The 24,903-nt window shown below is 40.3% G+C and overlaps 1 protein-coding gene across 11 annotated transcripts in view; it reads right to left on the reverse strand.

Annotated features, from left to right (window-relative positions):
* Positions 1–24,903, reverse strand: part of HECW1 (HECT, C2 and WW domain containing E3 ubiquitin protein ligase 1) — a 258,654-nt gene that overhangs the window by 26,412 nt on the left and 207,339 nt on the right. For 10 of the 11 annotated variants that reach the window (XM_051799421.1, XM_051799422.1, XM_051799424.1 and 7 more), the window contains 9 exons: positions 23,428–23,613; positions 22,683–22,817; positions 17,258–17,363; positions 16,959–17,055; positions 14,894–14,977; positions 13,780–13,889; positions 11,479–11,599; positions 9,981–10,094; positions 7,000–7,152 (listed from right to left, as the gene is read on the reverse strand). In XM_051799421.1, coding sequence (XP_051655381.1) covers positions 7,000–7,152; positions 9,981–10,094; positions 11,479–11,599; positions 13,780–13,889; positions 14,894–14,977; positions 16,959–17,055; positions 17,258–17,363; positions 22,683–22,817; positions 23,428–23,613 — 1,106 coding nt within the window. The remainder of the gene's footprint in view (positions 1–6,999; positions 7,153–9,980; positions 10,095–11,478; positions 11,600–13,779; positions 13,890–14,893; positions 14,978–16,958; positions 17,056–17,257; positions 17,364–22,682; positions 22,818–23,427; positions 23,614–24,903) is intronic. The other variant, XR_007906638.1, reaches the window with a different exon arrangement.

The following is a 24,903-nucleotide window of genomic DNA, read 5'->3' on the forward strand; positions in this document are numbered from 1 at the left end:
CCCTTTTGAGCCTAAAACCAAACTCAGAGTTTCTGACTCCCTGACTAAAACACATATTGGCCATATGTAGGCTGACTGCCACAGCAGTTGAAAAATTAGACAGATTAATGAGTAACTCACACCACATATTCCCCAGAGCTACTTTCAGTCAGTGGAGAGGAGTAATGGCAGTTTGCAGACCTCCTGCTTAGATGCTGTGACTACATTTCTCCACTGTTTCTATAAAGAGCCACGGAATGTGCTAAATCCATCCTATGAGCTGGTCAGCATCTGAATATAACCCATTAGGTCATGAGGCAATTTGTCACTTTCTTTAAAAACACTTTAGTTGAAATAAGTCATTTTCTGTGTAGCAGGATTAATGGAGCTTTGTTTCCTATAGATCTGTCTCTGATGGCCTTACATTACCACACCGCAACAGCTACAGATCCTCCTACACATCTCTGCTAGCACTCCCCTTATTTTGGAGTATCTCCAGTTTCTCCCTTCTGCCTCCCCTGAGCTTTCACAGCTCTCCCTCACATCCACAAGCAAGATGATACAGCTGGTTCGCAGCCTGTGCCCGTGAAAGACCTGTCAGCTCCTTCATCCCACCTGGCCAGCTGAGAGGACAGAACAGACCCCTGTTGAGCTCACCAGCCCACCTCACTAAGGCACTCTTCTGTAGATCTATCCTGTAGCCTGACACAAGTTTCATAAAGCTTTTAGGAAATTAGTATCTTTGAGACCTTTACCTTCCTGTCAAACAGGTCTCAAACTTATCAGGAATCTGTCTGATCAGGGCAATTGCACAAGGCACTACTCCTAAGGAAATTGGGTTAAGAAAACCAACCAAACTCTCTAAGCTGAGGTTGCAACATTCTGGGTTCTTCTTGGGTTTACTATAACAAAAAATGGGAAAAACCACACCCTGCATTGTTTGGCATGCTAGAGATGGATTGTGATGGTTATGTGATTTCTCGTTTACACAAATAAATAAAAGGGCCGCTCAGAGTTTGGCTGGGGCTATACCCACACAGCACTGTGCAGGCAAAGGGAGCATGCTCTATCCGTGTGCCAAGCCTGCCATAGCACCTAAAAGCAACCAAGGCGGTGCCAAGCCTGAAGTAACCAGCCCTGACGGGAGACAGTATAATATTTTCTCAGCTCAGTGTTGTGGTAACCATGTCAGCTGGCTTGGAGCACAGGGAAAGCAAGTTCATGTCGGCATGGAGGGTGGGCGCACCCGGCTTCCATCTGCCTGCAGAACACAATGGAGCAAGACATGCAAGTCTTCTGTCTGACTCTGTTCAGCAGCACAAACTAGTAAACGAACAGAGGTATTGGAGGGCAGAAAGAAAAGTTAACTACGGGAACTGAATGAAGAAACTCCTGCCCCAAAGCAGTTCAAATGAACATTCAGTTAATGGAGTTCATTCAGACATTGTAGTCAGGAATCAACCTACAGCTTCTGGAGACCTGGGCTGCTGGTTTAGACTATATCATCATCTTTGTGGTCTTCAGTAGGGTTCTGCACAAAACCACTTTACTCACAGGTCTTCAACTTTCTAATAAGGTTCTGCTTTATAAATAAATGTATTGATTTTCATATACAGAAAAACAAACAATGCAACAGGACTTTTCTGAGATGGATACAGAATGCTAAGTATGATTAGCAAGCTGTAAATACCTCTAAGATAACTGTAACACTGGGGTACTGCTCTCTGGTTGCATAAATGTCACAGCAAGGTCCACAAATGCCTGACTGTTACAAAAACCCATGCTGTCACTAATTTACTATGAAAACACAGAAAAAGATGTTTCAAGTTATGATCCCTCAGATCTCCAAATGAATGTCTGTGAATAATTCTTTCTGTCTAGGCCATTTGGCCTTTTATGCAGAGAGTGGGCTTCTTTTCACATTTCTGGCTTTGGTTCTACATTTACAAACATGCAATGGACCAAAAATTCAAAAGCAGATGATGTGACATGGATTGCTGGAGCAAGTCAGATAAAAGAACAGCTAAGGGATCTGGTGACAAAAAGTCTGGTGCGGATGACTGTGACATGAGTACAGCGCTGTCTCTCAAAAAAGATATTGTGTATTACATTGTGTAATACATTATCTTATGTATTATCTTATTATGTGTATTACATTATCTTACTGCACTACTCCTTGGGACAGGACTGCTGTGAAGGAAAACTCTGGCCCACTCAGAAGACATGAAAAAGAGAGACTGGATTGCCACCTGACAGCAGAGTATGAACACAGTGTCTTGTGAACCAAAAAACAACAGTACTTTTGTTGTCATTGTCAGATGAAATACTCATAGCAGTGAGGGGAAGTTCACGAGAAAACACTGAGAACTGCTTTATTCTAAGAAGCAGAACTTCTTAAGTGATATTACGATGATAGCCAAATAATAACATATGAAAATGGCAGCCATGTGAACAATGAAACAGCACAAAAACAATACTCTTCAGGTTTGGTGAAGATGATACAGAAATTATCATAGAAACAAACGTTCAGTTTACCACCTTGCTTAGCTAGAGCAGAGTAGCAAAATAATATGGAAAATGATAGACAAAATATAGACCTGAGGAAAACCACAGCGTACCACAGAATGATTAGGTAAGTCATCTTATTACAATACGGAATGAATGAGATGCAAGGAAAAGATGCCAGCCACTTTCTAGACCTCTTGAAAATGCACCATGAAGGCAGGGAGAGTAACCAGTAAGCCATATGAAAATCTGAGACTATGCAAACTCTGGAACTAGGCATTTTAGTCCCAGAATTTAGAAACATATTTCCTCAGAGTTGATCTACCCAACCAATCTTTTATTATTTACTGACTTTTGGTGAAAAAGAGAGCTACAGTATTCAATCAAACATTAGTAATTCAAATCAGAGACAGAAACCTTTTTCACTTCAGTGAAAAAGTATCTTTGTATATCTGCTAATACCAGTCATCCTGGACCCCAGGGCTTCAATGCTTCAGGAACTCAAAGTCCATCTGCAGTCTTTCAAAGAACTGTTAATAGGGAGGAAAGTGAGAAGCCAATTTGGCAAGTGATTGGGAGTCATTTATTAGTATGTAGGAATTCAGCATTATGGAACTGTACTGAATATCACAGCTCCAACTTTCACAGAATCACAGAATATGCTGAGTTGGAAGGGACCCACAAGGGTCATCGACTCCAACTCCTGGCCCTGCACAGGACCATCCCCAAGAGTCACACCACGTGCTCGAGAGCATTGTCCAAATGCTTCTTGAACTCTGCCAGGCTTGGTGCTGTGACCAGTTCCCTGGGGAGCCTGTTCCAGTACCTAACCACTCTCTGGGTGAAGAACCTTTTCCTAATATCCAACCCAAACCTCTCCTGACACAGCTTCATGACATTCTCTTGGATTCTGGTCACCAGAAGAAGAGAGAGAAGAGATCGGTGCCTGCCCCTCAGCTTCACCTTGTGAGGAAGTTGTAGACTGCAATGAGGTGCCCCCTCAGTCTCCTCTTCTCCAGGCTGAACAGACCAAGTGACTTCAGCCACAAGAGGTTGTGACAGAAACATTTAATATTCCCCACCATTCCATCTCCCAGCAAATTGAGCAAAACTTGAGAAGGATTTTTCAGCGGCTCACCCTATTTCAGTTGTTCAAAACACCTGACCGAGTGCAAAGACATGAATGTTATTTTTGGGCAAAACTGTACTCTTTTCACTGAAATAATAGATATAGTTGGCACAATATTTTGCCCACTTACTTGAAGAAGAGCAAACTACCTTAAGTGGGGGTGTATTTTAGAAGATTTTTTCAAATATCAGGTAAAAAGCTAGATAGAGTACCCAGATCAGACAGAATGGTTCATTACTGGCATGGATTAAAAGCAGCTCTTCTGGCTATGAGCTTCAGGTACATCCTGTACCATGCAGATAAAAACGTGTATCACCAAACTTATTTGGTCTAGAGAGTTATAACAGTGTCCTTTCAGATAAATGGGGATTTAAAATTTTTTTTTAACTTTAAAAGTGTGTGATATCTTATATTTTGTGTGTTCAGCATGCACATATGTTAACTGAAAGAAAAAGTCTTATTCAATGGAAGCTTGCAGGAAAGGTGTTAAATCTCAGTTTCTCCATAAATGAGAAATATTTTCCAGTCATTATGTCTCTTTCATAACTTGGCATACATACAACTACTCTGTGCTTTGATGTGCTCATTTTGGACTCAGAATGCTGTTTGTACAAAGGGTAAAGCATGAAATAAGCCATTAAAAGGGGTAGAACAGTAACTTTTAGGCTGGGGGAAAAAGAGCAGTGTATTTCTCAATTCTGCCAATATGAACAAAACTTCACATTGCTGCATTTTGTTGTATTTATCTCAAACTCACCACTGTTCTCTTAAGAAAGAGAAAATGTAAAATAATTTTGAGGGAATTTTTTTGCTAGTCCTGCTTCTTAATATAGCCATTCTTGCAGAAATACATGCCAAGGGTAGATTTCACACAAATGATAAGCCCCCAAGCACCAAAAAGCATACAGTTGAAGAAATCTGCAAATCTAAACCAATTGCAATTGTGTGGTTTTCATGACTGACATCAGACTTCAAGCTTTGAAAAGACTATGAATATTAATTTTCTGTGACCCTGGAACTCTCAAGCTGTTTCATCTGTGTTAACTGGTGCTTCATAACAGATTTGAGAACTGGAAGATAATCTTTATTTTTTGTATGTTAGAGCGAGGCGGCTCTGCTGGAATCACATCAACAAGTAAATTTGAGAAACAGAAGTTTTAGCACTGATTTTGATGAGAATGAAGTTGCAGAAAGACTGAGAAAATCATAAACCCCATTCCTCATGAACAAACAATGTCAAGCACCTTAGTACAGTGCCATTGGAGAAGTTAGCCTACAAAGCCTTTATGGGAGAGTCTTATTCTGAGTTTTAAAAAGCTTGGTCCAAATCCTATCTTAGCTGACTGCACAGACTTCTGAATACAGCACTGCAGGGTTATACATGAACAACTGAGATCAGTCACATAGATAAGCATAACAACATTTAGAATGTCTAGATATCTACAACTCAATCATGAAACCTATTGGGCTAATTCTAAAATGCTGGTCTCAGCCAATTATTTCCATAACAGGTTCAAGAAATATTTCCAAGTACTCACTGGATTGCTTATCTTTCCCTTGGGTTCTGCAATCTTGCCCTATTTACAATACTTTATGTGCAAATCTCTTCATTCATAGCATTTATTTCTTTCTGCAGGACAAAAGACTTATCTTTCTTAAAAAAAGAAAACCAAAAATGCCCAAAGGCCAAATAACATTTGTATGCAAGAAGCCGATATGTGTAATGGAGAAATATCCCAAGTGTCTAACTGTTGCTGATTTCTGAGTTAAATGCTAACTGCCAGAGAAAATCATATTAGGTGTCTTTCTGCTGTGCTATAAGCCCAGGATACATTTAAAAATCTGTCTCTTTCATGCTGAAACCTCTCAATGCACAGAAGGACAAAATGAAGGGATCAAACAACCTATATATTTTTTGCAGAAGAATTTATCACTTTAAGAAAATTGCAGCTGAACTCTTTGCAATGACAGTGTTTATAACACATAAGAGTAAGGGCCTATTTCAACTACTGCTGAGATAACATGGCAACACCATTTCTGGAGACAGAGGCCTGCATTCAGTTTGCTCACAATGTGGGCAGAATGATCTTAGGTTTGTGCCAGCCTAAGTGGTCCTCTGCCCTGAAATCAAAATACATCTCCACAAATAACGGCCTCCTAAATCAAAAGTTTACCCATGCAGTCTGGTAAGATGAACAAAGGTCAGAACATATTTCTTCTTGAAAACTGGGAAGGCACCACATGTCTAATGAACAGGATTGTAGTGGGAGGTGGACAAGGCGTAAGAACTAAGCAGCTCTCTTCCTGCTCATGTCAGTAGAGAAACACTCTAATGCAAGGATCATTGTTAGCATAATGCTCCACTGCTGGAAGTGATAATACCAAAAAAATCCCAACAATTCAGAGACCATGCTAGTCCTAAGAAACATTCTTTTTTCTCCTTCAACCTTAAAAGACATGACAGTAGAACTGTTCTTTATCTCCGGCCCACTGCAAGCCAAGCATAGGAGGATCTGTTTACAAGAATAGAGGGACATGTACTATTTGCAATTTAAAAAGGGCCTGAACTGCCTTCCATTTTAAAAAAGGAGCTCCGAAAGAAGTCAGTGAGGTTGACAAAGAAAAACATCATAGGAACAAACCCACGTGGCAGTGCTTCTTTGACACAATGAAATCCCACAAGGGATCAAATGATGCCCAGGGCTTGCAGCCCATGCTTTGCTGAACCACATCTGAAACTATCAAAGTGAAAACAACTCCCAAAGATAGACAGATCCGGAGGCAGATAGAAAAAATGAGGAGAACAAAATATGCTTTCAGAATTTTTGATAAAGAAACAAGATCAGCAATTTGTCTGTTTGCACATACACTTGGTGAGGCAAAGTACCTGCTCACTCTGCTGGCCTTGCCCCATACAAACAGGGACAGTCTGTCAGGGAAGAAAAGGTAAACTGCTTTCACTGGACCTTTTTTTTAAGGCCTGTGGTAGGTACAGAGAACAATATATAACTTCCAAGCACAATGCTTCTTGATGTACAGAAAGACCATACTTACTATTCCTAGAAAGGGACCAAGGACATGAGGTCTGCATTAAGCAGAGCTCTTTTTCCTGTCCTTTTCACATTCACACAGAAGTACACAAACATTAAATCCCAAGTAATGTGAGCAGGACATTTTAATAGCAGTACCTCATTACAACTCCTTTTTCAGAGCTTGCTCTTGTATTTACACTTACTCCCTCTCTTCCTCTTCAAACTACTTTCCACTTCTTCCCAATAGAAGCAATATTTACAGGTAGTCTAGTCCAAACCGGCAGCTTTTGTTTTGCTTTTCCACTTTTTTAATGCTCTAAAATGATTGTTCAAGTATGAATAAAACGTTCTTACCATTCCAGGTGATTTTCAACAAAGGCAGACATGGGGCTGATCTGTACAGTGTAAGTGTCATTGGCTGAATACTCAAACAGCCCATAATAAGGATTGAAGAGCTCCTGAGACAGAAGGAAGAAGAATTCTCGGGAGGGGCCACTGTAGTCCAACCTGGAAAGGAAAAGATAGACAAGATAAAATGAGGTTCCTTACCATTTCAGTGAATTTCCTGGATTTGCCTACACTGGTTGCTGTCTTAGCACAGCAGCCTGTACAGTCAAGTGTTTCTAATATGGTGTATCTCTCCTCTTAAAGCTTGATCCCGAGTCCTGAACAAGTCATGATGCCGAAATTTCACCAATACCCAGGTTGACTTGGGAGGAATCATAACTGGGACACATCCCTTATTTAGTTTGTTTTCCTTTGTTCCAAAGGTTTAACAAATTGAAGGTACAAAGCTCAGCCTTGCCTCAGCTGTGTGGCTAGCAGGGGGCTAGATTTTTTGTGAGAGGGTTTTAACTGCCTATGAACACTTGGGTTCACAAAGCAAACAGCCTGGACTGAAGCAGAAATTGCTCTTACTCTCCCACGTGCAGATGTAGCGAAATCTAGCCCCACGGATGCTTTCTTAGCTATAGGTATACGTGTATGCTGAGCAAGACCAAGTCCCAACAGAACTGTGTCTCAAGATAAAATGATGATTCCTGAGTTGTTCTGTCCAAGCTCTTCTTTTCTGATATTTTCATGTGGTACACCTTCAGCTGTGCTTTGCTGTTGCAACAATTTGCTCTGCAGAGAGTCACCTTTTTTCCTTTTATTTTTTAAACTCCACTTTTAGATCAAGCTGTTTCCAATTACGTGAACTTGGGAAAAAAAAAAGCAAAACAAGACAAAGTTTCATGAATGCATAGTGCATTAGACCCATCTGTGATGTATTTATTAAAAACAGGTCATTCTCTAATACTGGTACGTAGGTTTTTCAGTCTAAAATAAACCTACAAGTAGCAATATGAAGAAATGATTTGTAGCCACATGTCATGTGCTGAAAGATTTTCTGAGGTGGACACTACTGCTTCTACTTAACAAATGTAAAGTAAGTGGAAAGCTCTGCAGCTGGATCAGAATGCTCTGTACTATGTTTGAAGTTACAGAAACCTAGGTGCAAGGGGTTGAATGACTGACTTGTGCAACCAGAAAGATCATAAAGAGTAGGCAGGCCCATCCTCCTCTGTTTTACATCTGGAGATTCAGTACTTCTCTTTTTGAGGAGCTTTAGCTCCAGTATCATGTGGTGAGACTAAAGCCATAACAGCAAAAAAGGATGGTAATAAGCCCACATGACCCACTAGTGCCAACCATGGAACAGATCTGGTTCAGTGGACATCGAAATACTGGGCAAAGCCTTATGATGTCTGGAGCAAAGAAGTACAAGCAACACCTGTCTATATTAAAAAATCTTCAAGGGGAGACCAGGTATTGCATTTCTGGGCAACACATTAACTCATCATAAAGCCATCATTTTCAATGTCCTTTTAGTTTTGAAACACGTGGGAAGCTGTGGCCATACAGCATCACATGGCCATACAGCATCAACTCTTCTTTTCAGTAGGGAATTGGTATCTTGGAGTCCCTCCAGCAGAATGTATATTAGCACTAAGCAGCAGAAACCCTGGAGGAATGTATCTTCAGATGTAAATGAAACAGTGAAGAATGATTGAATTTGCAAATCAAATGGGTTTTTAATTTCTCCTGAGGACACCATGCCACACACAGTAAAAGTTATTAGAGGTGTGGGGTAAACATGACTTTGGCCAGTGTTAGCATAGTAGAACACTATTTCGAAAACACACACTCAGGTGTGCTACGTGTTTATGCTTTACTTGCAAGCCAGAGGCAAAAACAGCTGTGGAAGACGAGCTCTGTTAAATAATACTGAATCCATGGAGCATAAAAAGTAAGAATGAAAAAATCCCCTGATACTGAGGTCACTGAGTGACTCTCTTTGAGATTGGTGACTTCTGTTTTCCACCGGACCTAACACATCCCCAGACAAGCTCAGCTTGCCAGAAGCCCTTCATTTGACATGCCACCTCAGAGCTGGCAGTGTCCAGCAATTGCTGGACATCCCAAGAGCTGCCTGAGATCCTTACTGTTCTGGTGCCTTTGGAACTGAAATCCTATCCATGTGGTTTTGGAAAAAAAAAAGAAACTTTACATGCAAAGGTACTGAAATACAATTTCATGCCTTTGTTATATGGAACACTGGAAACATGCACAATGGTCTTTCCATTATAAAAGTGTATCAATTAAGCCTCAAATACAATGTAGCTCTTAAGGCGAGCCAGTGTGGCTTTGAAAGGTTCTGCTCACATTTTAAGACAATAACTGGTTTTAATCATACAGGAATGGCTCATGGATTTGTAAGACTGGTAGAAAGTTTCCTGAGAAGAGGCCTTCTTAAGAGACTTCTCTTCCTTCCACCTTCCAACTGGGTGCATTAAACTGTAACAACTAAATGGCATTCATGTTTCTTACTTCAGCCAGAAACAAGAAATGCACATATGGCTAACAAATGATCATTAGATGGCATGCAAAGCAAAAATTTTTGAAGCAAAACCAGACCCATTGTGAAGGCTTAGAGTAACAAAGTGGATAAAGGTCTGGTCTCTAATTATAGTCCTGAGACCGATTCAGTGTGTAAACATTGGCCTGTAGTTGCGTTTTTCCTTCCAGCCAGTCAAAATACCTATGGCAATAGATGACATTAGATTTAACCACTTAAATTGTCACTTTTAGACATCTAGATGGAAGGTGTTATAGGAAAACGAAGTATTATTGTTATTGTTATTTTTAACAAATGTTTGAGTTAAGATGAATCACTTAGAGGCAAAACAAAACCAAAGAAACATTACATAACAAGAGAATCTCAGCCTTAGTCAACTCAGTGTTTTGCAACATAACAGCTACTTCAAAACTGAGAGCATTTTGTGGTTCCCTACCCTTCCTCGCCAACAAACGTGACGTAGAGTTTGTTCCGCTGGAGCTCCTTGCGTGAATATGCCATTACCTGGTTGAAGGTGCCTTCCAGCAAGTGGTCACGCCGTATAATTAACCTGCAAAGGGAGGTAGAAATAAAGATCTAATGACTGAGTCTTGTGTGAACTTGTGAGGCTGAAGGTAAACAAGAGCTGCTAAAGAGAGACATTTGTTCTCAGAGAATGCAATAAAATTGCATCTGCTGGTGCATGTGCTACTTGACCATTATGGGTTTTCAGTGGGTTGTTTCATTAGGCTTTTCTATGTGCCTCAAAGGTGAATTTCTTCACAATGCCATGGTTAGGTTCAGAACATTGCTAAGACTCTCTGCAACAACCTCCATGTACAAAATATGGTAGAGAGGGCTGTGAGTTTCCTGTGTATATGGGGTCACAGCTATCTGGAATTGGTCCCAAACACTTTCCGGATTTAATCCAGTTAATGTGCATGGAAATACTGCTTCTGTAGCAGGGGAAGCAAAGGGAGTATCAGCCTCTGTTTATACAACACATCTCTCACTCTCCTACCAAGCTCTAAAACAACTTAATGAATTGTACTTTTAAACACCACCTGTGCAAGAAATCCTTCTTGTTCATATGTTCATGGACATTTTAAGGCAGACCTTCTAAAATATAATTCATGTCTGCCTTGGACCCACTTAGGAGGACACACACCAAAGATGATAACCACCAGTTAGGACTCCTGAACTCTGTAAAATTATTTTGATGATGATGCTTGCCTCAATAAATTTCTTGGCTTCACACATTTTTTTCCCCACAACAGATGTCATTTGGTAGGAAGCCAACCTGACACACAAATTCAACCAGATGCCCAGGAAATACCTTAGAAACACACAGTCCTTTGCTGAAGTTGGATAACTAGACTGAGCACAAGTAAGTACAGACTCAAAAGCCAACTAACAAGATGTCTGGAAAACAAACTCCACAACCAAATCACAGAGATCCCCAAAATACAACAAGAGTGGCAGAAATCTCTCTAGTTCAAATCCAGGAGGGCTACTGACACAAAGAACGATGGGAAGTTAAACCTGCATGTACAGACTAAGTTTTGCAGGGTCATATTCTGGTCCTGAGTTATACTGGTATGTAGATGCAAAGAGTTTAGAGTCATTCCATCATTACAATTATGTAGCTGTTGCTAATATGTGCTGGATGTTTGCCTAAACAGATGATTCTCCCACTAGCAAATCATAGGTATTTGACATCCCTGTTAAATAGGTAAGAAATAGGAGTGTGAGAGAATTTGAATCTATAAGAAATAACCTCTACATAAAAGCCTCTTGAAGGTCACTTTTTTGCAGATCTTATCCTGCCCTGGTGGTTCATGTACAAAATACAATCTCCAGTGTCTCTTCCATTCCCTATCACTGTCTTAACGAATAATGACAAGAAACAAAGCTATACTTGTTAGACTATTTAAGTGATTTGTTGTAATACTCACTTAATTTTACCTGGACCTTGCCCATACCCTTTGGCTTCAAGTTTTCGATAGAAATTGCGCAGCTTGGCTTCAAAGTCCCTCCTGTATGGAGAAGGTGCTCTTGCACTTGCTCTCTGCAGCCCTGGAGGGAAAATGAACGGCATCATAAGGTGTAAGGGGCTTTACAGTTTTCCAAATCATGCAGCTTATGTTTCCAGACAGAACTGGCTAATAAATTTGATAGGAACTTTTTAAAGGTATACAGTGTACTCAGGATTATTTTTGTTTTGGCATCAAGGGAGTTGTAAATTCCTATAATTCAGTGATTGCAATGACTTCCAGGGGCTGCACCTTCTTCACTAAAAGAACTGTTAAGCTCACCCTGTGTGTGTCTTGTGTTGCCTCAGCCTTTAACTGTGATTGATCTCAATGGAAATTCAAGGATCAGAAAGGCATGAGAAAGACTGACATGCCTTACTGCCACTCATGGTCAGTGGCATTTAGGTTGTCTTTCCCTTTTTCACTTTTAAGAGATCTCTCTCCTCTGCACTGTACAGGTGATCTCCTTACTTGGCAGGATTAAACCTCTGGAACTCAGAGCAATGCTTCTCACTGGAGCCTAGCACCCTAGACAAGCTGGGAATCGGGTTTCCTCTGCGTTAATCTGACTGTATATGAAACATTTCCAGCTATCAACACCAAACCCCTTTGTGGAATCAAGAAAAATATTTGTCAGTGAGAAATACTAAATTTCCCTATTATGATTCACACATACAACAGATTTTTTAGCAGTTTGGGACCTGCTTTGTATTGAAGGCTGCATTCTCAAAGTATCTGATTATTCCTTTTGCATAAACAAGTGCCATGCCATAAAGGGTGAAAGAATGGATCCATGAAATCCCATTTCTCTATCTCACTACAGAAGACAATAAGAACAAGACCTTTGATGAGAAATCTGGCAGTAAATGCTCCACAGGAAGTTAAAAAAAATCATCACTCTTAGTGGGAGCCCAATGTATCGTGGTTGCCAGGATGGAAGGACATTACTAACTGTCTCTGCTAGTAAAACAGAAAGGCATATTTACACACAGTGTAAAGAGAATCCCTTATGAAACCTCTTTCTTCTGCTGGAATTTCCCACACACCCCTTCCACCTGGACATAAGAGAATGGGTGTTCTCCTGGGCTCTAACACCAGTGACAAAAATAAGCAAGCAGACACTATGTTGCCAGGAATGAGTGTTTTCACAAGAACAGGTAGAGATCAGAGTAGATCTTTTAACAGTTTCCTAAGCCACATTTGTACCAAATACTTAACATTTTTGTCCTGTAGGAAACTTGTTTATGATGTGTCCTGATTTGGAGAAGGGGAACTGTATTAACAATGGTGGTAAAACTCATCAATATGAACAAGACATTCTGACAGAACACTGTCCTCCTATAGACAGGGGTTTAGCATTTAAATTCCTCACATCAAAAAATCTTTTAATTTTCCACAGCCACATCCAAGATTTGAATTTCTCTTGTCCATTAATTTTGTTTGAAATCAGATAATTTAAATGAATGTTCAAAGAAGCTCAGTCAAAAATGGGTTTCTTCAGATCACATTTCTGTCGATTCTCTCAAAATGGCCACTGGACACAGCCATGCGGTGAGACCGTGGTGGGGGCTGTATATCTTGGCAAAAGGGAGACATTAGCTCCTCAAATTTCTATAGCATAAACAATAACTACAGAGACATAGCACAGCTGGAAATAACCTTCTGAGACAGCATGTCTTTCTGGAAAATATGTTTCCTGTCAAACCTAAGTTAATGGGCTCAACACGGGAGGTCAGACTAGATGACGAAGATGATCCCACCAGCTCCTAAAACAGACATACCTTGGGAAAAAGAGAAGTTTTCGTAACACTGAGCAGAGGAGACTGAACTTTACAGGGGTACTGAAGTATTGCAAAACACCTTTAATTCTGAAGATGCACTTTGCTCCTGTCACATAATATGAATGTGCTCCCACGTCAATGAGTTATGCTTGGAGTACATCGTTCTCTTATCCTAATCCTTTCCAACTACATCAAAAGCAGGAAAATACCTTCTTTCATTTGGACAACTTCTGATCCCTGTGTTTCATCTACCACTAACATTTCAGCAGATATATAGGAGCACTGGTAACTGATCCAACAAAAAAGCAGCTGGGCCATATTTGGAATGGTCCCTGGAATTAGCAAGCTGGCAGCTGATACTGGCTCTAAATTTGCCCTTTATAATTTACTAGGAGAAATACCAAAAATGCAAGATTTTGTCTTTATTTCCCAACCTCCTTACCTGGGGAATTTTGGGGTGATGAACAGGGTGAGCAGCGAGGAGAGAAACTGTAACCAGGATGGAAGGCAGCCTGCAGTGGTATGTAGGACATAATATCCTCTTCAAAAAGGCTGCATGGAGAAAGTCATAGGGAGAGACTTGGTTCACATTCATCACATGAAGGAATGTAAATATGCATAATGGTGCAAGTCCACTATGTCATAAGTTTGGGTGCATCTCTGAACTCATGGATTCAAAAAATCCACAGGTTTCCCAAATATGTCTCAGTCACCAGTAACGAAGAACACAATGAATGTTATTCGATGTTTTATGCTAACAGTGGCTCAGCCTGCTGACAGAGAGCAAAGATGTGAGGCTATGTTCTAAACAGGAGCACCTCCAACATGTTAGCAGTGAGAAGTAAAGATACACACATCTGTCTCCCAGGCTGTTTTTCTTGGGTCGTACGCCTTCGTACAGCTCAGTGCTTTGACCGTTCAAATTAAATTGATGGGAATAAGCTGTAAACTTCTAGTATTAAGCAGTGCTATTACAGCATACCACAACCACCTGGGTTATGCAACATTCTCCATGTAAGACCAAAACAATGAAATAAGTCCTTATCTGTGCTGAGGAAAAGTAGCTAGGACCTAAAGACCAAGCTCTCTGGTTCCAGTAAAAACTGAAGCCTTATCTACATTACCCAGACAATGCTCACTGCATTGAGGTTTCATGCATGTGTGGGCAGCACTGCTGCAGTAAAACTAGCAATTTCACGAGCAGCAACATTATTGTACTGAGAAAGACAAGGGTTTTTTTCCCTTTTCTTTTTCTTTTTAAAAAAAGAAACAAGATTTTTTTCCAGTAAAATGAAACATTTTGACCTGATTCTTTTTTATCTGCTACCTCATGGTAACAGCTATACTGACTGAGCTGACTGGGATGGAGTTTACTGTACTGATGGATGCTTCCTTCCAGGAAGTACAAATTGGCAGATATACTATGGTTGAATTATTCTGGATGGCTGTCAGCATGACCTGATTTAACAAAATCTTTTCAATTATGCTGAGAAAGAGCCAAATAGCTTCTGTGGTACTGTAAGTAATGACATCATGCTATTGATCAAATTGTTTACCTCAGCAGAATTACTAAATCTGCATCACAGGACAATTTTTCAAGCCCATGTGTACCCTCTGTCCGAATGTAATGGATCTTCTCCCTGTAAACATAAGTGACATTATCGAGAAGAAAGAAAAAAAGAAACAGAAAAACTCCATGCTATTATCATGGCATGAACTATGCATAGAGTTTTTATTCCTTGGTATTTTGCCAATTCCTGTTTATCTCCTTACAAAAATGGCAAACATCTTATATGCCTGATTCATTTTCTAATCTTACTAACATAAAATTGCAAAAAAAAATAAATCTACTCCTGTCACTCAGTTCACTGATCCAAAAGCAAGAGATTTTGTTCTGTATTTTAGAAAACAGAATGATGCTTAGTCCTCCGAGTTCATGTGTAAAAATCAGGTCACCGACAGCAGACTTTCTGTTTAAGTCTACAGCTAACTTTTGTTAACAGAATTTCCAATAATACCACTTCCTTTCCTTCCATCAGTTTTATTTGGCAAATAACTCTCTAACATATACTTGATATGAATTGATCACACAGAGATTATACAGTGTAAACATATGTTACATGTGTAAAATTATACATTTTGCTAATAACGAGCGGGAAACATAGGATAGGACTCTATCAAAAGATTAGGATTATGGAAGATACATATCTACACCCCAGCCTGTCAGTGTGTTTCTAAAGCATTGTAGTGTCCAAATATATTTATTCTAGTATCAAGTCAAAATATTCTACCTCAAGACAAGGATGTGCTTCAGTACCTTGCTGAGTGGGGCTGCAATGTGGGGCAGAATCAAGCTCTGTAAAAGATGGGCATTTGCCTCCTAGGAGTTTGGTAAATACCTGCTGTATGAGCATTAGACAATAGATTGGGATCACTCCTGACCCAAAGTATAATCATAGGCAATGACCTGGAGGCAAAGGGCTCAATATCCTGTTACAAATCTCATTACACACTGGCTAAGCTGTCTAGTCCTTATCACTAGTCAATTTTCTTCTCTGCTCAGAAAGAGATAAAAGCATCATCTCTTCTCTGGGAAATGAGAATTCAAACTACAGCTGAGAAAAAAAAATAGCCTGGAATAATTTGACAGTGAAGATGAAAAATTCTTAGTTACAGAAATGTACATCCTAAATACTGAGTGCATTTTTCATTCTGTCTCTCTCATTTTATTTGAACGTATCAATTCTTCCAGGAAGGAAGTCTAATCCTTACACCCAAAGAACTCTTTGGCCCTCACAGGTAAACAACGTGTCAGTAAGGCTACCAGCAGAACTTTCTGCACTGCAGGAACTTGAAGGTACTCCTTCCCTTCTTCAGCAATCCTGCAGCTGTGCTTCTTACCGCACAGTACAAACTAAAATCTTGGTCAAACTCTTAGCTGGTGCATACTGGCATTGCTGAGACTGATTAACACCAGTTTAAGTTCTTGGCAAAACAATTAATTCAAGCTTTGGAATTCGAATGAGTTTAAATAGTACTGGCAATTGGTTCTGCTTTTTTCATTTTTGAAAAAATCTAATATGAAAGGAACAGGTATAAAAAAAGAAAGATACAATTTAACTACTTTGGAAAGGACCACCACTAAGTCAAGTGAAAAAGATTAGACAGGAGTACAATACACTTCATAATAATGCTCCTTTTTATTTATAAAATCTAGGGTTTAAATCCAACCACGAAGTAAAATCCCTGGTTCTGCTGGAGTTACTGGAGTTTTGCTGCTGACTTCCATCTGAACATAATTATAATTCTATCTTCTGAAAAGCAAAGTGATAACTGTAGGTGAGGACAGAGTTTCTGCCATTCGGTAATACTAAGAATAGAGACTAGATATGCCACTATTTGCCTATAGTTATTTTGGTTCTTCTTACTTCTTGAATGTCTATGGAAAATAACTACAGTAACTACATGGATCCTGGTGGTCCATACCTACTCTTTAATGGTGACAGTTCCATACGGAGCCCAAGTTCATCTTTTGTACCACAGTTACTAGAATTTGGTTTTCCCCACTACAAGAAATCTTTCCTGGAACTTGGTTTCAGCAGTCTGGAAAAAAAGCGGTACCTGAGTGCATGGTTTCTGGCCAAGCTGGGTTGACGCTCCTGCAGCATCTCAAAAATGTTGGGTTGGCGTAAAAATGCAACAATCTTGTCATTGTAAGCTGGAAAAGGAAAAAAAACAAACCTGAGGCTTTATTTACCTTTGAGGGAGCCCGGTCACATCACCATTATTCTGCAGGGGCACACTGACCTCGCTGCCAGTGAGGCATAGGGCAACATGAAGCAGTATGTGTGGTTGATGAGAAGTTGTAAAAAGCACTTTTGTGAGCACTGCTTTGAGAAGAAAAGAGAAAATTGGCTTACCCAGAGGTAATGCCTCATGATGGTGCTGGTTTCGAATAGCTGTTACAAGACTATTGCCTGGTCTGGCCAACAAGGTGACTCCTCTGTTTCGAGAGACTTCAGAGGCCTACAATACCAGAGGAAAGGAAAAGAATGATCAAAACTGACCAGCGCTAGCACATCAGTCAGTTAAAAGGTTTCTTATCTTCTGTGACCTTCAGAATGGTCCATGATGCTGACTGAATGACAGAAAGTATGCATGAATATTATAGCTTTATACTATAGTCAAATTAAAAAAGGTAAGTAATCCTGTGCTTCCAGATGGACATGCATCATTATCCACACATATTGCACCTCTTTGATGCTGCAGTGAAGGCACCAGAATCCAGAAGTAAATGCAACCTAATGAAGATATTGCAGTGATGGAGTTCTCTGGTTCAATGAAAATAAAATCTCTGTAATGTTATACAGTCTCTTGTTCTAGCATAACTGCATTTACTTCAAGGTTTTTACAGCCATGTTAATTTGAAAAGAGAAAAAACCAATAACACTGCAACATGTTCATTCAGCATTGTTGAAGGGAAATTTAATACTGGAAATAATATGAGGAAGGCATATCTATGCAGTTTACAGGACAGAAAAAGGCTGTATCATCCCAAAAGCAGGTTGCTTAACATGCACAACCAGAAATAAAATTTGAATTGTATACACTGAAAAAAAAGAATATAATCTAAAGAGCTGATAAAAGGAATAGGAAGAAGGAAATTTATCACTGCCCCTTAATTGAGGTACCTAAAGAAAGCCACTGTTCTAAACATTCTATCTAGTGAAGGGAAGCAGGAAGGCAGATACACTGAAAGACAGGTAAAAAAGCTTTGAGGATATTACGTGAGGATATTAAAAGCCAAACAGGGAGGTCTGGCAATCTTCATTCTGGCAATTGGCATTGCTGGGTAACTCTCTGGGGACTTGTGCAAACTGAGGAGAACCCACCTGCCTCTAATCTTCCTCCAGAATACGACCATGGTGAACCCAAGAGAAGAATGATAGAACGGTTTGGGTTGGAAGGGACCTTAAAGATTATCTAGTTCCAACCCCTCTGTCATGGGCAGGGACAACTTTCTCTAGACCAGATTGCTCAGGCTCCCTCCAACCTGGTCTTAAGCACTTCCAGGGATGGCACATCCACAACTTCTCTGGGCAATCTGTTTCAGTGTCTCACCACCCTTATAGTAAAGAATTTTTTTCTTAACATTTGCTCTAAACCTAACCTCTTTCAGTTTAAAGACATCCCCCCTTTTCTTGTCACTGCAGTGTAAGTACAGCCTGTATCAGGACAAGATGCATTAGGAATTCCAATTGCCACTCTACTGGGCTAATAGCTGCTCCTTTCTCACTGCACAAATTGTAGTACTTGGCAACCGCTTCAGGAAGAAATTGCCCTGACTCCAATATTTTAAATGCTTAGTTCTGCATCCAAGCAAACAGTACCAACCCATTTTCAGTGGTACAGCCAAATGCCAGGTCTTCCAGCTGAATATAAATGAAAACTGAGAAGCTAAATGTGACTTGGCAAGTTGCCTTTTGGAGCCCATAAAGCATAAAATGTTTATATGTAACAAGATACCAATCAATGCACTTGATCCGCATCAATACACAGGTTAAACAATGAAAAATCTTAACAGTTCTAATTAAACATACTGCAATTTAAAACACAAAACTGCTGTAAAAGTGCATGGTGAATGCTTTGCTCCATCATTCGGTTATGATTTCACCTGCACCCATCTTCTGCCCTCGTGTCCCTCTCACAGCCCCATGGACCAAGTGACACTGCAAGTTTAGCTCAGGCTTAGGCAGCTTTCGCCCTGTGACCCTCCCCCCTCACAAGCGCTGTGTGGTCATTATGGCACTCACTCTGTGCTGTGGGAGAAAGAGGAAGCTTAGGTTCAAGAGGTGCCCTATGATTCATTGCCACAGTGGGCATGAAGCCCTTCCGGGAGCAGCCTTTTCCTGGGCTGTCTGTAGGCAGCACAGTCAGAATTACACACTGACCTGTGATCAGCCGTACTAGTGAGGGTGTGTGGGATGGTACTAAGGCACTGTGTTGTGCTCAGCTTCTTCACTACCAGGGAGCTCTGGAGATCAGGTGAGGATGCCCCTTCCTCAGGTCCTTGTAGAACAGATTTGCATGGGTGTACAGCCTGTTTTTAAGGATGATCTCTGACTCATCCTTTACAAAGACAAATCCTATACCCTTGTTGCTACACATGGATTTACTGCTCAGAAGATAGAAAGGGGGAAAGGGACGAGTAACGGAGGAATTAAACACATCTGCCATAAAAATTAGCACCAGTTGGTATTTGCTCATCAGCTGGGAACTGTATGGTATTTCTGCCCAGCCTGGGCATAGTTCCTCCCTTTGCTCATGTCACCTGATATACTTTTTTTTCTTTTGGCTAACTTTCCAGTGCCTGGACATATTTCTCCTAAAGCAAGAATTCTGAAAGGAAACACGTCTAGTGCCCTTGAAAAGAAACCTTCACTCCCTTCTTCCCTGTTCTGGTTTAACAGTTAAAGTCAGGTTGTAAGAAGCTAAAGCTGGGTTGTAAGAATCCAGTTCTGTACACATCTCAATATAACAAAATGCACACTCTGTGGTGCTTTTCTTCATCCCCACGCTTATGCATTGTTAATGCTGTGTTTGCTCTTTACAGATTTACACCTCTCAACAATTTTTCTCTGGCAACACAGCAGGAAAATTCCAAGCCATCTAATTAACTTTCATTTTGCTAACACTTTTCTTTCCAATCTTTCAGCTAATAGAGTACAATTGATTGCTCCAACTCGGTGTTTGATCACAATCGCCTTGTCTACTTTGACTTTCTAATTGAATGACTTAATTTCGATTAGCACATTATTCTCCGACTAAAAAAAAAAGAGTGACCCCTCTAATGATTTAGTGACTGGCTTCATCTAGTGCAAAGTAATCTTATAGATTTATGTCAGGGTTTAACAGCTTTGAAATTGATACTGGGATGTGGCAACCAGAGTGGAGAGTCCAAACTATCACAGGAGCCTTTCAAGATATAATACTCTTTCCTGGGTTTTATATCACTGCTGGATTTGAAAGGCCCTTGCCTGTTTGAATCCCACTGTGGTTTGGGTCAGTAAGAGTTGTATACTGCTATATTCCAACACCTCCTCTGCTTATCTTGCTAACCATCAACTCTTGCCTCTCCACTGTGGATGCCTGCTTCTTTCTTCTTTCTGTCTTTAAAATCTCTACCCTATAATCATGTATGTGGATTTTCACTGCAGATGGAAAGTCTCTTAGAGGGAATGGAAAGCAATTCTGACCTGTTCTGTTTATAGCAGTGGCAGAAGGAAATGAATCACTTAGTGATCTATCTTCTTTTAGTTACTGATGGCCACTACAGCTACCTGAACTTTTCTTCCAAAAATCAGGCAACCAAGAGTAGCATCAAACACCTTTTTTCTGTAAAAGATTTATACCTTAAAGAAGTGCTTACTAAATTATTTGTAGCATTTTTGACAAATTTATATATCATGCTATTTAATATCAGTAATCTACACAGAAGTTTTTGCAGATGTCCTTTATTTCATTACCCTGGCTCTTTTTTATACCCTCTCTGGCACCTACAAGTTTCATTATTCTGCTCTCCTTCAGGCTCATTTGACATCTGTACATAATGTTCAAAACTGCTAGTTGTCTTTCATGGTCCTTCATACCATCCTGGTGACAGATTCCAGGGGCCACACCATCTGCTCAGCAAAGAAACCAGCAGGCCTGCAGACAGCTGACACATGGCCAGGACAAAACCCCAAGTGTGACTCTACAGACATGATTTATAGGACAAAAGAACATCCAAATACACTTGGAGGAAATGGCATGGAACATGAGGCTCTTAATAAATGGGCTGAATTGTAAAGGGTTGAATTTTTTCCTTTAAAGGGCTTTTAGGCATCAATCCAAAGTCCTTGGATATCAATGGGAGTCCTTCCATTGGAGCAGCAGACACTTCCAAAGGGGAAGCTACTGACTACAGCAAGGATGCAGAAGCACTGTAGGACCTGGGCCACTGAGACTGTGAGGTGACAGTGCCAACACTGACGGCTCCTGAGACAGAAAACCCTGTTTCACTGGCTGATTGTGCCAAATCAGTGGCCTCAATGAACAGTTTATAATTTCCCCAGAGAATCATTACTCATAAGTACTAAATACTTTTGACTCCCTTCCCTGTACTTGATATTTTGGGTTTATTGAAAATTGTTCCTTGCCAGCCTTGCCAGTGCTTGCAGAACCAAGTGTATTTTTTGGGCTAGGTTATCTGAGTTGCTCAGTGGTGTTTCCATCTCTGACATGGTGAATTTGTAAGTAAGCCCCAGGCAAGCATGTGCCCAAATATGAACCACCCTGCAGGTGGCTATCACAGTCATGCCAGTAATTCAACCACAATAGCAACACTAAACTGCAGGCTGTTGGCAGAGGGAAGTTGCTAAACTGGTGGGAAGATATGATTGAAACAGATCCACTGATACACTTCTATCTTCAGAAAATATGTTTCCATATTCACTCAAGATGGAGAAAGCATGCCCAAACTACTCATGCCTGGTCTGCCTTTGATCCTGAAGAACTGACCTTGCACCCTAGTCATCTCCTGATCCCAACCCCAGCTGGCAGTGAGAGGTGTCAGACAGGTCCTACTGCAATAAATTAATTTCACAAGCATTTCTCTGGGTATTTTGCTGAAAGAGGAAGATCCTTTCACCATAATTCGTCTCTACCCCTATTCAGCATCAATCTCTACAAATCTTCAATTGTAGGGATTTGCTATATGAAGAATCTGGTTGCTGGTACTTTTTCCTCCTTAAATTCACAATACACAACACAGTATTTATGCTTCTTTCAATTTTATCCATGACCCTCAGTGATAAAAGTCATTTCCATGAAACATAGGAAAGATGCCTAATTTGACTGAAGCTAGGGAAGCAAACCTCAACATACATAACTACACTACTGGTAGGGAGTATATAATTTCAGAGTACAGTGTCCCAGTGGGGACTGAAGAAACATACAAGGCTGCTGAAGTATCAGGCTACAAAAATAATGAATGACTTGACTTCAGTAAAGCAAGACCAGAACGTCATATATGGATTCTTCTTTTAAAATCTATTTTGTCATCACTTCACTTCAACCAAATTTTACTGCTTATTATTTTATTCTGAAAGCCATCAAAATACAAACCTTCGTTACCAACGAGCTCTGAAATAAACCCTTCAGGAAGAAAAAAAAAATCACTTATTGTCTTTACAAGATAAAAATTCATAAGACAGTCTGTTTCAATGCCTTCCAAATATAAGAAGTGCTTTTAGTTCTACAGAAGACTGCTGTCAAAAGTTCCTGGATTGACACTGGCACGGTTACCTCTCCAGCACTGTAGCTACGTAGTCGCTGAAGATGTTGCCTGTGAGTCAGGTGATTAGGGAGACGACCGTTCTGCAGCGGAATCCTGGGATCTATGAAGGTGGTAGCACGGCTATTGTGGTCAACGAAGAAAGACTGAAACACCAAGGAACAATGTTTTTTTATAAGAAGACGGGCAACACTGTGATAGTGTCGTGGGAACACAACGTGACAACCACTGGCAATTGTGTCAGAAATACCTTGGTTAAGTACAGTCCATGGGAGATATCTGCAAACAAAAGGACTGCCTTACTCAAAGCAGGAATAGCTCTTGGAAAATACCTGAAGCTATGTAGGTCAAAATCACGTGTAATGGCCATGGTGTAAACAAGACAGAAGAGAATAATATTATTGGGAAATGGTGGTTTAGCCTATTTGGTGGTTCCAGAAGTCACTCAGCAAAGCTTCATTGGACATAGAGACACTGAGTCAAATTTTGCAGGCACAACAAATCTACTCTGTCTCAAACTTTTTTGCCAGTCCAATACTGCCTTGACTGTGCTGTGATATTCTGCAGAAAGCCAGAAATACTTTGAAACATTTGTTCTTGAAGTTTTTTTTCTGCTTCTAAAATAACTCTGCTTGCTGCTTGTGTTGTTTAAACCAAAACATCATCAATTTTAAGACAAGAAGGAAGGAAACTTTATTAATCATGTAGCCTGATGTGGTGTGTTAAGCAAGTGATTAGTTTTGTTGGCACCCTTACCTTGCCCTGCTGGTCAGTTTTTATCTCCCAGCCACGAGGAAGCTCCAGTCGGGTATCAGCAAACATGTTGATAAAATTTACCAGGTCTCTGTTGTGCTGATACCGCTCAAAATTACGAGCATCTCTACGAATCTTCAGAATCATATGCTTCAAGCAGGTACTGTTAGTGAAGACCCGATAGGCACTCTATGAGATGAAAAACAGAAGTGAGGAAAACCAGTTCTGATGGAAAAACAATGTATGTGGTTATTTTGTGGGACATATACCCAAAGGACTGAAACAAATCCTGCTGGAATCAAGAAACATTTCCGTCTCATGATTTGAATGACTACTTTCCATGAACATCTAGAATTAAGAAATACAATCTGGAAAGTGAAACATCCCACACGCTGTCCACAATTAGCTTGTGCATGAACTACCTTTCTAATACATTTCAAAAAGACAGTCAGTTGAAACATCACATACTCAAGATGCCTGTAAGTTCTGCCCATTTCATTACTTTTATTGGTCAACAGAAGCACTGCTTGTATGCCTGGATGGTGCCAGAGAAATGCAAAGACAGCTGTGAACATGTATTTATGCTATAATTGAAATCAAGATACGTGTGATAGGATTCATGAACTCAAGAGGACTGCAGTGCAGATGTCTACACCAAAGCTTGCTACCTATGGTCACTATATAGCCACAGGACAGGAACAGACACTTCTAATTGTCTATTTTTGGACGGTGTGAATTGTTTCCCTTTAATTGAATATTTGTTTCTGTGATGACTACAAAGCATGTCAGATGGAGACATTTCCATGAGTCAGATGAATGCCACGCCCCAGGCAGGAAGTTGTATCTCACAATGGGCATTAAAAGCACCTTGTAGAGTAACGTGCCCTGATGCAGTTCAAGCCAGTTAGTGCTGATCTGATTGCAGAAGAGGGGCTAAAGTGAACTATATTTGTTGCCACAGTACATTCAATGATAGAATGCCACAAAATAATGCTTGTGGTGACAATACAAAGGCACATCCAGAGGTTACTCTTGGAATCTTTCACTTCAGGGAAAAAGCTCCTCAAGACAGAGTAGAAAACATCACAAAAGTCTGCAACCTTCCTGAGCCTTTCACTAGAGAGAAAATGGGTGCCTTGGTTTGTTGGTCAGCCCAAAGGATTGAATTATTCATTAGAGTGATAAAAGATCACTGGAGGACTCACGTCCCCAGTGAAGTGAGCCCCAGAGTGCAGACCTGGAATATGTCCAGAGAATCTGTTAAGAGAATTTGACCTAACAGCTTTGAATTCTCAATTTCTGTGTCCTTTTAATGCATTTTAACCACTATAATGCAATAAAAAATTTACAAGTATTATCTTTATTATGTAAGGATTTACTGTGGTGGCACCACTGAGAACACTCCCTGTAGCACAGGGTCCCTAATTATGGCAAAGGTTGGTAAAGGTTATGAAATCACAGAGATAGGATCTCTGCCCT

The sequence above is a fragment of the Manacus candei genome, unplaced genomic scaffold (genome assembly GCF_025592945.1).
Source record: "Manacus candei isolate 608988 ecotype Guabito, Panama unplaced genomic scaffold, ASM2559294v1 h1tg000049l, whole genome shotgun sequence".
NCBI lineage: Eukaryota > Metazoa > Chordata > Aves > Passeriformes > Pipridae > Manacus > Manacus candei.